Source organism: Schistocerca serialis, chromosome 2 (genome assembly GCF_023864345.2).
Source record: "Schistocerca serialis cubense isolate TAMUIC-IGC-003099 chromosome 2, iqSchSeri2.2, whole genome shotgun sequence".
Taxonomy (NCBI): domain Eukaryota; kingdom Metazoa; phylum Arthropoda; class Insecta; order Orthoptera; family Acrididae; genus Schistocerca; species Schistocerca serialis.
The window spans coordinates 834,567,346-834,581,420 of record NC_064639.1 but is presented as its reverse complement, the minus strand read 5'-3'; the positions used below and the strand labels follow the sequence as shown (position 1 = coordinate 834,581,420).

Here is a 14,075-nt window from a genome sequence, read left to right as displayed (position 1 = left end):
TGTCGCGATACGATAAACCGCAATCGTGATAGGCTACAATCTGACCTTTATCAAAGTCGGAAACGTGATGGTACGCATTTCTCCTCCTTACACGAGGCATCACAACAACGTTTCACCAGGCAACGCCGGTCAACTGCTGTTTGTGTATGAGAAATCGGTTGGAAACTTTCGTCATGTCAGCACGTTGTAGGTGTCACCACCGGCGCCAACCTTGTATGAATGCTCTGAAAAGCTAATCATTTGCATATCACAGCATCTTCTTCCTGTCGGTTAAATGTCGTGTCTGTAGCACGTCATCTTCGTGGTGTAGTAATTTTAATGGCCAGTAGTGTACACATGCAGACTGAAGCGACGAGCCTCTGCAATGCTATACGAGTTTAGGGAGAATACCAAGCGGGCTGACGGGAATTTGGATGGGGGAGGGTGGCGTGTTATGTTAGTATGTGTAATTCTGTAAAGCCACGGTGCCAGGGTGGAGTAGTGGTCAGCGCATCTGCCTAGCCAGCAGGAGACAGGTTCGAATCCTCCTCTTGGAGCATATTTTCATTCCTCGCTTCAATCTGCATATACATCGTAAATGTCTGACACTTGTAAATGTCTGTGGAACGATATAGTTTCATTTAATAAAAGTCTTTCTTCCCATGTACTGTGCGTGAATAGAATCGAAAGGGGAGAGAATAACACTGGTACTGTACTGTAGTAGTTACTGTGTGGTGGCTTGAGGAGAACAGTGTGGAGTGAGACGGAGGCTGGTACACGACAGGGCGCCGTGGTGACGGCTCTGCAGCAGGCGGCGGCCGCGCCCAACCAAGCGGCTGCGGCGGCGCTCAACCTGCATGCCATCGAGTCCTACCTGGCGCTGCAGAGCCTCACGCAGATCGTCGCCTCCAACACGAAGCAGGTGGGCGCGCTGCCACCGCTGCTGCCCCCGCCGCTGCCGCCCCCAGCGCACGTCCCCGAGGAGAGCCCGGTGGTCGCGGCCGCCGAGACGCCCGAGCCACCTCCTGCCGTCGCCGCCGCCGCCGCCACTACGACCGCCTCAACGGCCGCCTCCGCCCCCGCGGTCTCTGCTGGCTCGGCGCCACAGCCACCCCCGCCGCCGCCTCCGGCGGCCTCCGTCCCGGTTCCGTCGCCTTCGCTGGCATCTGGCACCTCCCACAGCCACCACGCGCACCAGCACCAACACCACCGGCCCAAGAAGCAGTTCATCTGCAAGTTTTGCTCGCGGCACTTCACCAAGTCGTACAACCTTCTCATCCACGAGCGCACGCACACCGACGAGCGGCCCTACTCGTGTGACATCTGCGGCAAAGCGTTCCGGAGACAGGACCACCTCAGGGACCACAGGTGAGTGGTTGCCAAATACTCTTCCCCATTCTCAGGATACGCTGGCGATCGGCTAGACTTACGATTTTACTCATCAAGTAGATAAACCTGAATTTTGGCCTTGTGTTTGGCATCTAGTTCTTAGTTGCTGATGAGTCTTCCGGGCTGCAATTTCGTGGCCTGGACATCTTTAGAGGCGCTACTGTCGACACAGAGATTTGCCGATTCAGCGTCGCCTGGAGCTCCTCTAAAGATGTCCAGCGCAGCTCATTACGAAACGAATGGAACCAAAAAGTTTCTTCGACGACGGCCATTCAGCCCGGAAGACTCAACAGTACTCAATCATTAAAGGCTTTCTGTAGGATCAAACTACTTCTCCCATGCCTTATTTCCCACGTTACTCGGGGTCAATCTTGTTAGTCTGGTTACGTCATTCTTAAATTTCTTCATCCTTCCTGGTCTTCCACTAGGCTGCTAACCAGTATATTTGTTGTGCGTCCAGGACTTCTAAGTACTGTTTTAGTCATATGGTTAGATTCACGGCACAAGACATGCCCGTGCCAGAATCCAGAAAACTTTTCCATTATGTTTTCTGCCTGAAAAGAGCCTCAGATGTGGTTGCTTCTTACTCTCTTAGATTCACACCTCCAGGCTAGCGTAGCAACCTTGTCTCTGTTACACGGAGCTTCCGTTCGTTTGATTTTCACATGGCCCAAATTTGAACCCTACGTCAGAGCTGGCTTTATCGCTCGTTTCTATATACATCCTTTTGACATCGAAAGGCATTCTCTCATCGCACATGGTCGCTGTTCGTGATCTCTCAATCTTTATACAATCTTACGTCTTTATATGTCAAATCTGTGGATGCTATTACTGATCCGATTGGTTGGTGTTAGAGGAGCATTGTGTAAATTAACACTCTCTGACTAAAAGTACTCTATGTGATCAAAAGTATCCGGACACCCCCATTTCATATCAGGTGCATTGTGCACCACCTACTGGCACTCAGTAGCCATTATTCATCGTGTGAGAGCAGATTGGGGCGCTCCGCGGAACTCATGGACTTCGAACGTGGTCAAGCGATTGGGTGTCACTTGTGTTGTACGTCTATACGCGAGATTTAAACACTCCTAAACATCCCTATGTCCACTGTTTCCAATGTCGTAGTGAAGTGTAAATGTGAAGGGACACGTACAGCACAAAAGCGTACAGGCCGACCCGTCTGTTGACTGACACAGACCGTCGACAGTTGAGGAGGGTCGTAATGTGTAATAGGCAGACATTTATCCAGGCCATTACACAGGAATTCCAAACTGCGTCAGGATCAACTGCAAGTACTATGACAGTTAGGCGGGAGGTGAGAAAATTTGGATTTCGTGGTGGAGCGGCTGCTCATAAGCCACACATCACGCCGGTAAATGGGAAACGACGCCTCGCATGGTGTAAGGAGCGTAAACATTGGACGATTGAGCAGTGGAAAAACGTTGTGTGGAGTGACGAATCACGTTACACAATGTGGCGATCCGATGGCAGGGTGCGGATACGGCGAATCCCCGGTGAACGTGATCAGCCAGCGTGTGTAGTGCCAACAGTAAAATGGTGGTGTTATGATATGGTCGTGTTTTCCATGGAGGGGGCTTGCACCCCTTGTCGTTTTGCGTGGCACTGTCACAGCACAGGCCTACATTGATGTTTTAAGTAGTTTCTTGCTTCCTACTGTTGAAGAGCAATTCGGAGATGGCGATGCATCATTCAACACGATCGAACACGTATTCATAATACACGGCTTGTGGCGGAGTGGTTACACGACAATAACATCCCTGTAATGGACTGGCCTGCACAGAGGCCTTACCTGAATCCTATAGAACACCTTTGGGATGTTTTGGAACGCCGATTTGGTGCCCGGCCTCACCGACCGACATCAATACCTCTCCTCAGTGCAGCACTCCGCGAACAATTGGCTACCATTCCCCAAGAAACCTTCCAGCACCTGACTGAACGTATGCCTGCGGGAGTGTAAGCTGTCAAGAAGGATAAGGATGGGCCCACACCATATTAAATTCCAGCATTACCGATGGAGAGCGCCACGAACTTGTAAGTCATCTTTAGCCAAGTGTCAGGATACTTTTTATCTCATAGTGTATCTGAACACCTGTTAGTGCACTTTAATATCGAGTGTGTCCACCCTTCGCCTTTATGACGGCTTGATCTGTGCTTGGGGCTCTTTCAATGAAGAGTCTGTCTCTCGGGGAATGGCAGAGCCGAAACTATAGAAGATGGCATTGAAACAGAGGATGACACGCGTAAAGCTGAAATACTAAACACCTTTTTCCAAAGCTGTTTCACAGAGGAAGACCGCACTGCAGTTCCTTCTCTAAATCCTCGCACAAACGAAAAAATGGCTGACATCGAAATAAGTGTCCAAGGAATTGAAAAGAAACTGGAATCACTCAATAGAGGAAAGTCCACTGGACCTGACGGGATACCAATTCGATTCTACACAGAGTACGCGAAAGAACTTGCCCCCCTTCTAACAGCCGTGTACCGCAAGTCTCTAGAGGAACGGAGGGTTCCAAATGATTGGAAAAGAGCACAGGTAGTCCCAGTCTTCAAGAAGGGTCGTCGAGCAGATGCGCAAAACTATAGACATATATCTCTGACGTCGATCTGTTGTAGAATTTTAGAACATGTTTTTTGCTCGAGTATCATGTCGTTTTTGGAAACCCAGAATCTACTATGTAGGAATCAACATGGATTCCGGAAACAGCGATCGTGTGAGACCCAACTCGCTTTATTTGTTCATGAGACCCAGAAAATATTAGATACAGGCTCACAGGTAGATGCTATTTTCCTTGACTTCCGGAAGGCGTTCGATACAGTTCCGCACTGTCGCTTGATAAACAAAGTAAGAGCCTACGGAATATCAGACCAGCTGTGTGGCTGGATTGAAGAGTTTTTAGCAAACAGAACACAGCATGTTGTTATCAATGGAGAGACGTCTACAGAAGTTAAAGTAACCTCTGGCGTGCCACAGGGGAGTGTTATGGGACCATTGATTTTCACAATATATATAAATGACCTAGTAGATAGTGTCGGAAGTTCTATGCGGCTTTTCGCGGATGATGCTGTAGTATACAGAGAAGTTGCAGCATTAGAAAAATGTAGCGAAATGCAGGAAGATCTGCAGCGGATAGGCATTTGGTGCAGGGAGTGGCAACTGTCCCTTAACATAGACAAATGTAATGTATTGCGAATACATAGAAAGAAGTATCCTTTATTGTATGATTATATGATAGCGGAACAAACACTGGTAGCAGTTACTTCTGTAAAATATCTGGGAGTATGCGTGCGGAACGATTTGAAGTGGAATGATCATATAAAATTAATTGTTGGTAAGGCGGGTACCAGGTTGAGATTCATTGGGAGAGTGCTTAGAAAATGTAGTCCATCAACAAAGGAGGTGGCTTACAAAACACTCGTTCGACCTATACTTGAGTATTGCTCATCAGTGTGGGATCCGTACCAGATTGGTTTGACGGAGGAGATAGAGAAGATCCAAAGAAGAGCAGCGCGTTTCGTCACAGGGTTATTTGGTAACCGTGATAGCGTTACGGAGATGTTTAATAAACTCAAGTGACAGACTCTGCAAGAGAGGCGCTTTGCATCGCGGTGTAGCTTGCGCGCCAGGTTTCGAGAGGGTGCGTTTCTGGATGAGGTATCGAATATATTGCTTCCCCCTACTTATACCTCCCGAGGAGATCACGAATGTAAAATTAGAGAGATTAGAGCGTGCACGGAGGCTTTCAGACAGTCGTTCTTCCCGCGAACCATACGCGACTGGAACAGGAAAGGGAGGTAATGACAGTGGCACGTAAAGTGCCCTCCGCCACACACCGTTGGGTGGCTTGCGGAGTATAAATGTAGATGTAGATGTAGAAGATAATGAGATTGGATTCTGGAGTCTGGAGCCAAATCGACTTTCTAACCCATCCCAAAATGTTCAATTGGGATCCAATCGGTATTATGGGTAGCTAATCAACATCGGGATTTCATTGTCGGCAAACCATTGCCTCACTGACGCTGCTTTATGACAGGATGCATTTTCATTGCGATGCAGTCATCATCTTCAGGTTGTTTCTCTACTGTACCTATTACACTATCATGTAAAATGTGTTCACGTTCTTCCACATTTAGCATTTTTTTAAGCGCAGTAGGAGGACCTCATTCTCATCTCTGTAACACCCACACGCCGTAACAGCACCTCCTCTGTACTTCATTACTAGCACTATATGTGATGGCAGATAAAGTTCTTCCGCCATTCGCCAGACCAGAACCTTCCCACCGAATTGGATATGGCCTGCAGTCATCTGCTGTCCAGTGACATCACTCTTTACATCAGTTCACGTGTCGTTTAGGGTTGACTGCAGATATATGTGGTTTATGAAGAGCTGCTCGACCATAATACCTCACTGTTTGCAACTGTCTGCGCACAGTCGTGCTTGCTGGACTGCTGGCAGTAGGGCATACTTCGGAATTCACGAGCGATTCCTTCCGCGGATATCACGCGATTTTTACAACCACCCTCCACAATTCTCGACGATCTCTGTTCGTCAGAACATGAGGTATGCTTTGGTCTTGGTTTAGCTGTACTTGTTCTTTCGCGTTTTCGCTTCACAGTCTCATCACAAACAGCCGACTTGTGCACCCATAGTACGGATGAAATGCCACTGATGGATTTGTGACTCACAATCAAATGACGTCCAATGGCTAGCTCATGGTCGAAGTCACTGAGCTTTTCTGACCGATCCGTTGTGCTGTTGCTGCCTGTCCACTGACAACGCTGTAGTCCCCGCCTCCTTTTATATTGGCCTCTCGTGACATCTGGGCTCTGAGCACTATGGGACTTAACATCTATGGTCATCAGTCCCCTAGAACATAGAACTACTTAAACCTAACTAACCTAAGGACATCACACAACACCCAGTCATCACGAGGCATCGTGACATCTGGTGTTCAGTTAAGCATTACATATGGATGTCTGGATACTTTTAAACAGATAGTTTACTCACTGTTTAGAAATGGCGGTCTTTCTTCACGAGTTGCAATAGACAAACTCCGTTTTCGTCCTACTTTCTCTAAGCCTACTACATTCTTGCCCGTGAACCAATAATTATGGTCGTACTGAATTTCTGGTACAGATTCTGCTATTAAAACTATATCGTCAGTGTACAAATGTGCGCATGTAGCTGGTTTCTGCAGACGTTCTGAGACATAAATCATGACCTGATTACCTCCTAGTTATGTGTTTGTAAACGCGAGTAATTTTTTTATATACCTTCTACACCTTACACCTTTCATTTAGCTGTTACGACCTTTCAACTCTTATTTCTGTTTAACATTGAATCTTTCACTCCGCAGTGTAGTGTGCGCCTATGAAACTCCCTGCTAGATTAAAATTATGTGCCAAACCGGGACATTTTCTGGGGAAATACTCTTACTGACTGAGCTATAAAGGCATGATCCACTACTCGCCCTCACGAGTACACTTCTGCTAATATCCCCTTCACTGTTTCTCGGACCTTACATTCGACTGCATACTTTGCTGGATTGTCACTTCTGGTAGAAAGGTAGTGTGGAGGATTGGCTTAGTCACAGTTAACTATTGTTTCTTATTTCAGTTGGCCCAAAAATTTAATGTTAAGAGCAATTTCTGTACAGAAATATCTGACTTTTGGCCTTTTTTCTGAAATTTTTTTCGCTATAAATAATCTTTATGACATTTGAAATTGGAATTAAACTCTGGAAATTAGTTATACGGTAAGTAAATGGCATATCGGTGGCTCTAGTTTACATATTACTGGAAAAAACATCCCGCCAAATTGGAGGCAGGAATACATTGACAATAAATCTTCCAACTATACATTAAAGTTTCCAAATGTACTTCCTCTTGTGGATCCAGTCGAATGCGAGCCTAAATCTCAACAACGTTTCTACGAAGCAATAGCTAATCACCTTCTGCTAACTCCTTTTGCATGTATCGCTGTAGTGTCATTACATAATTTCCTTTAACAAATTTTTTACTAGCGTCAGCAACTCACCCCGTGTTACAGCTGGCTGAAGTTACTCAGTCTATTTCATATCAGACCAAGTCGGGTACTGTTCCGTTATCCTAGGAACCATAATCAAAACATGGATGTTTAGACTATATTTAAGAGAGACTGTAGGATCTGATGACCAAAAGACACTTATTTTAAAAACACAAGCGCAGAATCCTCGTTTTTCAGAAATAGAAGTTCTGATGAGTTTTTATGTCCTCCCTGAAAACTCATCCCAACTATTTGTAAATGAAAGAAAGGAATAAAATGAAAATTATTTGTTTACAATCAACCGACATGGAGGTCATTAGACTTAGCATAGGTTCAATAGCTTACTAATGACGATGGAAATTGAGCTTATACTTGATGAAGGAATGTTTTGGAATTCGTGATAAGTTGTTCATGGAAACCGTATAAAATCCAAGATCAGTTTGCGAAAAGGAATCTAAGCCACTTGCCCTGACAAAAGGGTGTATACCTTACTTCTCACGCACCACGCTATGCCTCATTCTGAGACTATACTCGGATAATCGTTTTTCTTGTCCATTTTTATCTAATCCGTCTTGTGCGATGCTGTACATTTGCCCAGTGCCGTTTCTTGACGTTACCATTAAACTGTATACGAAATTTCTTGGTCTGAAGGGATTCAGAGACAGAGCAGTAGTCAAGACAGACGGAAGACGGAAAATCAATTAATTTATAGTTATTTACATAACAAGATGAGTGGGGTCGTTAGAGTTATAACTGAGACTAGGCATTGTCGTTTATTTGCATCATTTCATTTGAAGGGCTGCGTATTTGTATAGGGACAGTTCGTAGTTGTCTTATCAAAAACAAAATTATTGGTATTAACAAAAGTGATTTGCGGAAATCGCGGGAAACTGAAAAAGGAGCAGTCGACCAGAGATCTGGTCCGCTGCGGTGTGTCCGTTGCTTTGTGATGATGGTAGTAATGACCCGGCGTTTTATCTCTTCAAGTAGAAATGTGACTAGTTCAAAAAAGGCGACGAATTTTCAGTTTAACCTTAGAAGGTGAAAATGACAGCAGGATAATGGATACAGACTCTCTTCTCTGGCATTATTTCCGTTTTTTGGGGTCTTGCACGATGGATACCCCAAAATCTACTGTAGACCATTATTATTTTTTGTGATTGAAAGCCAGTCCTGTTACCTCTTATCATTTAAACTAAACGGAACGCCACCATTCTATAGATCTTATCTCTATGTAATTTCTTGTCGAAACATACTGTATATCTTGTCTCTAGGGCAAAGGTAGAAACTGACTTTAATCACCTACTTAGTAGTCGTCATTCGTATTCCTAAATATTAAAAATATCCCATACCCCAGGTCTTGCCCCCTTCCCCCACAAACTATCGTATGAGCGCTCTTGCCAAATATAGTTGAGTGTCCTGATTTGTTCTGGTCCCTGCTGATCTCATTGCCTCAAACTATACGATATATGTGGAAACCCAGTTTTCATTTCAGGTATTAGAAACTAGTAACGAGCTTAGGTATAGAATCACGACTAAGAACGGGTATCTAATCTTCACGGACAAATATATTCGTAACTCCTTGTTTGAAATGAAATTATGGGAATGTCGTTGACATAACTTATTGCTATAATGGGAAAAATGCATTGGAGCTTTTATATAAATGAACCATGACTATCTAGTTATACCGCTAAACATGATTTAGCATGAATGTAATCCATATTCTGAAGACAGTTGTGCAGAATTAGTGATGGGCCTTATTTATATACTTCATATTTTCGGTTATTTGTTGAAATGTCAAGGTAACACAAAGTGATAGCACGCCATAGCAAGTATTGCGCTGGAGATCAGCTAGACCGCAGGTTGGCTCGTCCTTCCAGGAAGCGGCGGGAGAGATCGGCGCTGGAAACCCTGGCCAGACCACCCACTTAATTAAGGCTGCCGTTATAATAGGGCGGCTACTACGGTCCTCCCACACCTAACAATGGGAACGGCTGTTACGGCAGGTAGGAGGGCGCCGCTATGGGAGAGCACAGTATAACAGTACGGTACGGTAATAACACTCATTTCGGTTCGGGGACGGATCCGCAACAGATAGCCCTGGCGCGCTCTGACGTTTACTGCCTCCGTGGGAAGGAGTGCGGATCCTTCACTGGACCGAAACTAGCAAAAAAGGAGCACGCGGCGCCCAATGAGCTTACGAGTGGGTACTGGGTCAGTCCTCTGGTCTGAGGCACCGTGTCGTGAAGTTTCTTACATTGCTATGGCGTTCAGTCCCGAGACATACTACGAATAGGAGACAGCAACTAACAAGAACAACTAAACAGTCATTAGAAAAGCGCAGGAGTGTACAATATTTACTCAACGCTTGTTTTTTTTTTTTTTTTTAGTGAGTCAAAATTATTGGTTGGGTCTACAATATATATATAAACTCTAGGGAGGATTCGGAAAAACAAGCTCTAATGAACTTACGTCCGCAAATGCATGGTTTCCAAGCTATAGACCATTTATTCAGCGACACTGTTACAGAGACTGTGGTCTAATATGCGATGTACCATGCAGCCACAGCTACGGTTTACATTGCTTTCTAAGGGGGTGATACGGTGACAGCGAAACATCAGTATCGGTGCAGCCGGAATGTGTGGTCCAGGATAATTAGCAACCTTTTTTGGTACCAGTCTTCCTTCCACGTCGCCTAACAGGCCGGGACAATCGGCGTTTCTTGCGGGTGACTTTGCCTCCCCTGTTGGAAGAACTGCCATTGATGACTCGAAGGGTTATGTGGCTGCTACATGATGGTGCTCCAGCCCACTTCGCCGTTAACGTTCGGACGCATCTCGATAGTGTCTTCCCTGGTCGATGGTTCGGATGAGGAAGTCCAGTTACGTGGCATGCTCGTTCACCGGATCTCAACCCGTGCGATTTTTGGTTTTGGGGCCATCTCGAAAGTATCCAGATGTGGAGACAATGGAGCAGCATATTCATGCTGCCTTTGACACTGCTCGGATGCAGCGTGGCCGATGTGAACGTGTAAGACAGAACATGCTACGGCGCGTCCACGCATGCGTGAGGCACATGGAAACGATTTTCAACACATACTGTAACTGTTGCTGCATGGTACAGCGCGCATTAGACCACAGTCTCTGTAACAATATGCATCACCTCGTTTCCGAGAGTTCCGCAACCTGTACAGGATATTGGAATAGAGATCAACATAAACATCATTTCAGCCCTTTTTATTGCTCATGAGAACCACACACGGCATGTTGTACCACCAAACAGCGAAACCTTCAGAGATGGTGGTCCAGATTGCTGTACACATCGGTACTTCTAATACCCAGTATCACGTTCTCTTGCACTTATGCATGCCTGTATTCGTCGTGGCATACTATCCACAAGTTCATCAAGGCACTGTTGGTCCAGATTGTCCCACTCCTCAACGGCGATTCGGCGCAGATTCCTCAGAATGGTTGGTGGGTCACGTCGTCCATAAATAGCCCTTTTCAATCTATCCCAGGCACGTTCGATAGGTTTCATGTCTGGAGAATATTCTGGCCACTCCTAAGCGGTCCATTCGGCATGTTGTTGGGCCCATGTGTACCGCGCTGCATGGTTGCAAAGATGGAACTCGCCATGGACGTCGGGAATGAAGTTGCGCATCATGCAGCCTATTGCGCACAGTTTGAGTCGTAACACTTCGTCCTGTGGCTGCACGAAAAGCATTATTCAACATGTTGGCGCTGATGTCAGGGTTCCTCCGAGTCTTAATCCGTTCAAAATGTTCAAATGGGTGTGAAATCTTATAGGACTTAACTGCTATGGTCATCAGTCCCTTAGCTTACACGCTACTTAACCTAAATTAGAGGAAAATCCAAACGACTACCACAACACCCGGGAGTTTTACACGCCATATTTCAGCAGCATATGGCCAGGAATGTGCAAGCCTTCTTCGAAGAACGAAGGGTACCACTGTTTCCTTGATCTGGCTGTTCGCCTGACATGTCGCCCATCGAAGATGTCTGGGATATGGTCGGTCGGCGACTTGTTCGTTTATATCCTTCTCTAGCCACAGTTCATGTATTTTTTTTTTTTTTTTTTTTTTTTTTTTTTTTGGAAGCGGGTACAAACCGCGTGGCAGAGTATTGCCCCAGCAGCATATTCCATGCCACGACGTCTAGCGCGATTCTGAGTGCAGCACGTGGCGGCACCATTCCGTACCGCGAATCTACAGTGTGCGTGTGTGTATGTGTGTGTGTGTGTGTGTGTGTGTGTGTGTGTGTGTGTGACGGAACCAAGAAAGAATGACTCAATAAGAGAACTGCTACTGCTTATCTCTCTCTAGGTTTGGTCACAGCCAACTCACAATGTAAATCATGCTTTAAGTTCGTTTGCATATTCACTTTCCTTTTCGTTGCTACTCGTACTGGAAATTCCATTTCCACACCAGTAAGATGTGATGGACGTAATCAGTATAGTGTAATTTTAAGAACGAGGGATAGAAAGGAAAGGAAAGTGACTATTGGTATCACATGCGCCAGGACTGTGTGCGACATCAGTGGCGACGAGTGGAAATATGTGCTGGACTAAGACTCGAACCCTGTATCTCCTGCTTAATAGGCTGTTGCGGTAACCACTGTGCCACCCAGACACAGTGTTTATCGCACTTGCGCGGAGTACCTCGCCACGCCTCTCGGCCGGCTCACATTCCCACCTAGCGCCACCTATTTGCAGTCCCTGCCCATGTCCATGTCCTCCACGCTCGCTAAGTTGAGATTCCCGCAGGAGGTCCGACGCAAATATGCATTCGCACTGAAAGTGGCAGATCCATTGCCCATCGAGGAGAATCAATTATGTGAATGCATGGTGTCTGTTCTTTCGGACAGACACTACGCATTCATGTAATCAATATTCTTAAGGTTTTCTCTGTTAACGAAGAGCCTTGACCAATTTCCTGGTATTGCCAGTTCTGTCAGTTCTGTGTGGCTTTGCAGAGCCCGGGAAATTATATTTAGGCTGGAATTTCACTCTCTCAAAGTATTCTTTCAATCACTTCTGTTTGTTCTAAAACCCAGCCATTAACATTCAATTTTACCGATTACGAAAACGTTTGTGCATTTCTGTATATACACTATGTGCTTCATTTCCGTATTCTTTCAGCTTTTGCAGTACCACTTGAAAATGACCCAAAGGCCAATACTGCAGTTGTGAAATAAACAGCTGCTACAGTCAATGGTGAATATGACGTTCTTTAAAAAATTCTACATGATTCTGAATCCCGACTATGAGAAATTAATCACTTGCTAACTGAATTTACTTCTTATGTCAAGTACACATCATCGTGCATTGTGGGAAGATCGAAACACACTGAACGTAAAACTTGTAACGGTAAAATTGCAATTCGCCAAGAAAATTGATGGCCTTATTTTGTGCCATCAGAATATTTTTCATATTTCCTTACAGGCCGACGCTAACACATTTATTTGAACAACGAACCCCACAAAATATGCCAGTTTTGACATGACTGCATTAGCCGTTTCCTTAGATCGGTCCGCGAGCGAACAAGTGCCCGACGACAAGCTAATCTAATTGGTAACTCTGTCGAACCACTGGACACTCCGCACCACGCAAGCGTAACGTTACGGTAAGTTCATCTACATCTACATCTACATCTACATTGATATTCCGCAAGCCACCCAACGGTGTGTGGCGGAGGGCACTTTACGTGCCACTGTCATTACCTCCCTTTCCTGTTCCAGTCGCGTATGGTTCGCGGGAAGAACGACTGTCTGAAAGCCTCCGTGCGCGCTCTAATCTCTCTAATTTTACATTCGTGATCTCCTCGGGAAGTATAAGTAGGGGGAAGCAATATATTCGATACCTCATCCAGAAACGCACCCTCTCGAAACCTGGCGAGCAAGCTACACCGCGATGCAGAGCGCCTCTCTTGCAGAGTCTGCCACTTGAGTTTATTAAACATCTCCGTAACGCTATCACGGTTACCAAATAACCCAGTGACGAAACGCGCCGCTCTTCTTTGGATCTTCTCTATCTCCTCCGTCAACCCGACCTGGTACGGATCCCACACTGATGAGCAATACTCAAGTATAGGTCGAACGAGTGTTTTGTAAGCCACCTCCTTTGTTGATGGACTACATTTTCTAAGCACTCTCCCAATGAATCTCAACCTGGTACCCGCCTTACCAACAATTAATTTTATATGATCATTCCACTTCAAATCGTTCCGTACGCATACTCCCAGATATTTTACAGAAGTAACGGCTACCAGTGTTTGTTCCGCTATCATATAATCATACAATAAAGGATCCTTCTTTCTATGTATTCGCAATACATTACATTTGTCTATGTTAAGGGTCAGTTGCCACTCCCTGCACCAAGTGCCTATCCGCTGCAGATCTTCCTGTATTTCGCTACAATTTTCTAATGCAGCAACTTCTCTGTATATTACAGCATCATCCGCGAAAAGCCGCATTGAACTTCCGACACTACCTACTAAGTCATTTATATATATTGTGAAAAGCAATGGTCCCATAACACTCCCCTGTGGCACGCCAGAGGTTACTTTAACGTCTTCGCTGCCTGCGCACTACATTCAAATAACGCAGCGCCCATAAACTCGTTTGTTCATCTGAAAGAAAATTGTCT

General features: G+C 45.5%; 1 protein-coding gene across 1 annotated transcript in view; it reads left to right on the top strand.

Annotated features, from left to right (window-relative positions):
- The first annotated feature begins 336 nt into the window (after positions 1 to 336).
- Positions 337 to 14,075, top strand: part of LOC126456449 (protein sister of odd and bowel-like) — a 203,356-nt gene continuing 189,617 nt past the window's right edge. The window contains exons 1-3 of the mRNA XM_050092199.1: positions 337 to 375; positions 764 to 946; positions 998 to 1,347. Of these exons, the coding sequence (XP_049948156.1) occupies positions 337 to 375; positions 764 to 946; positions 998 to 1,347 (572 nt within the window). The remainder of the gene's footprint in view (positions 376 to 763; positions 947 to 997; positions 1,348 to 14,075) is intronic.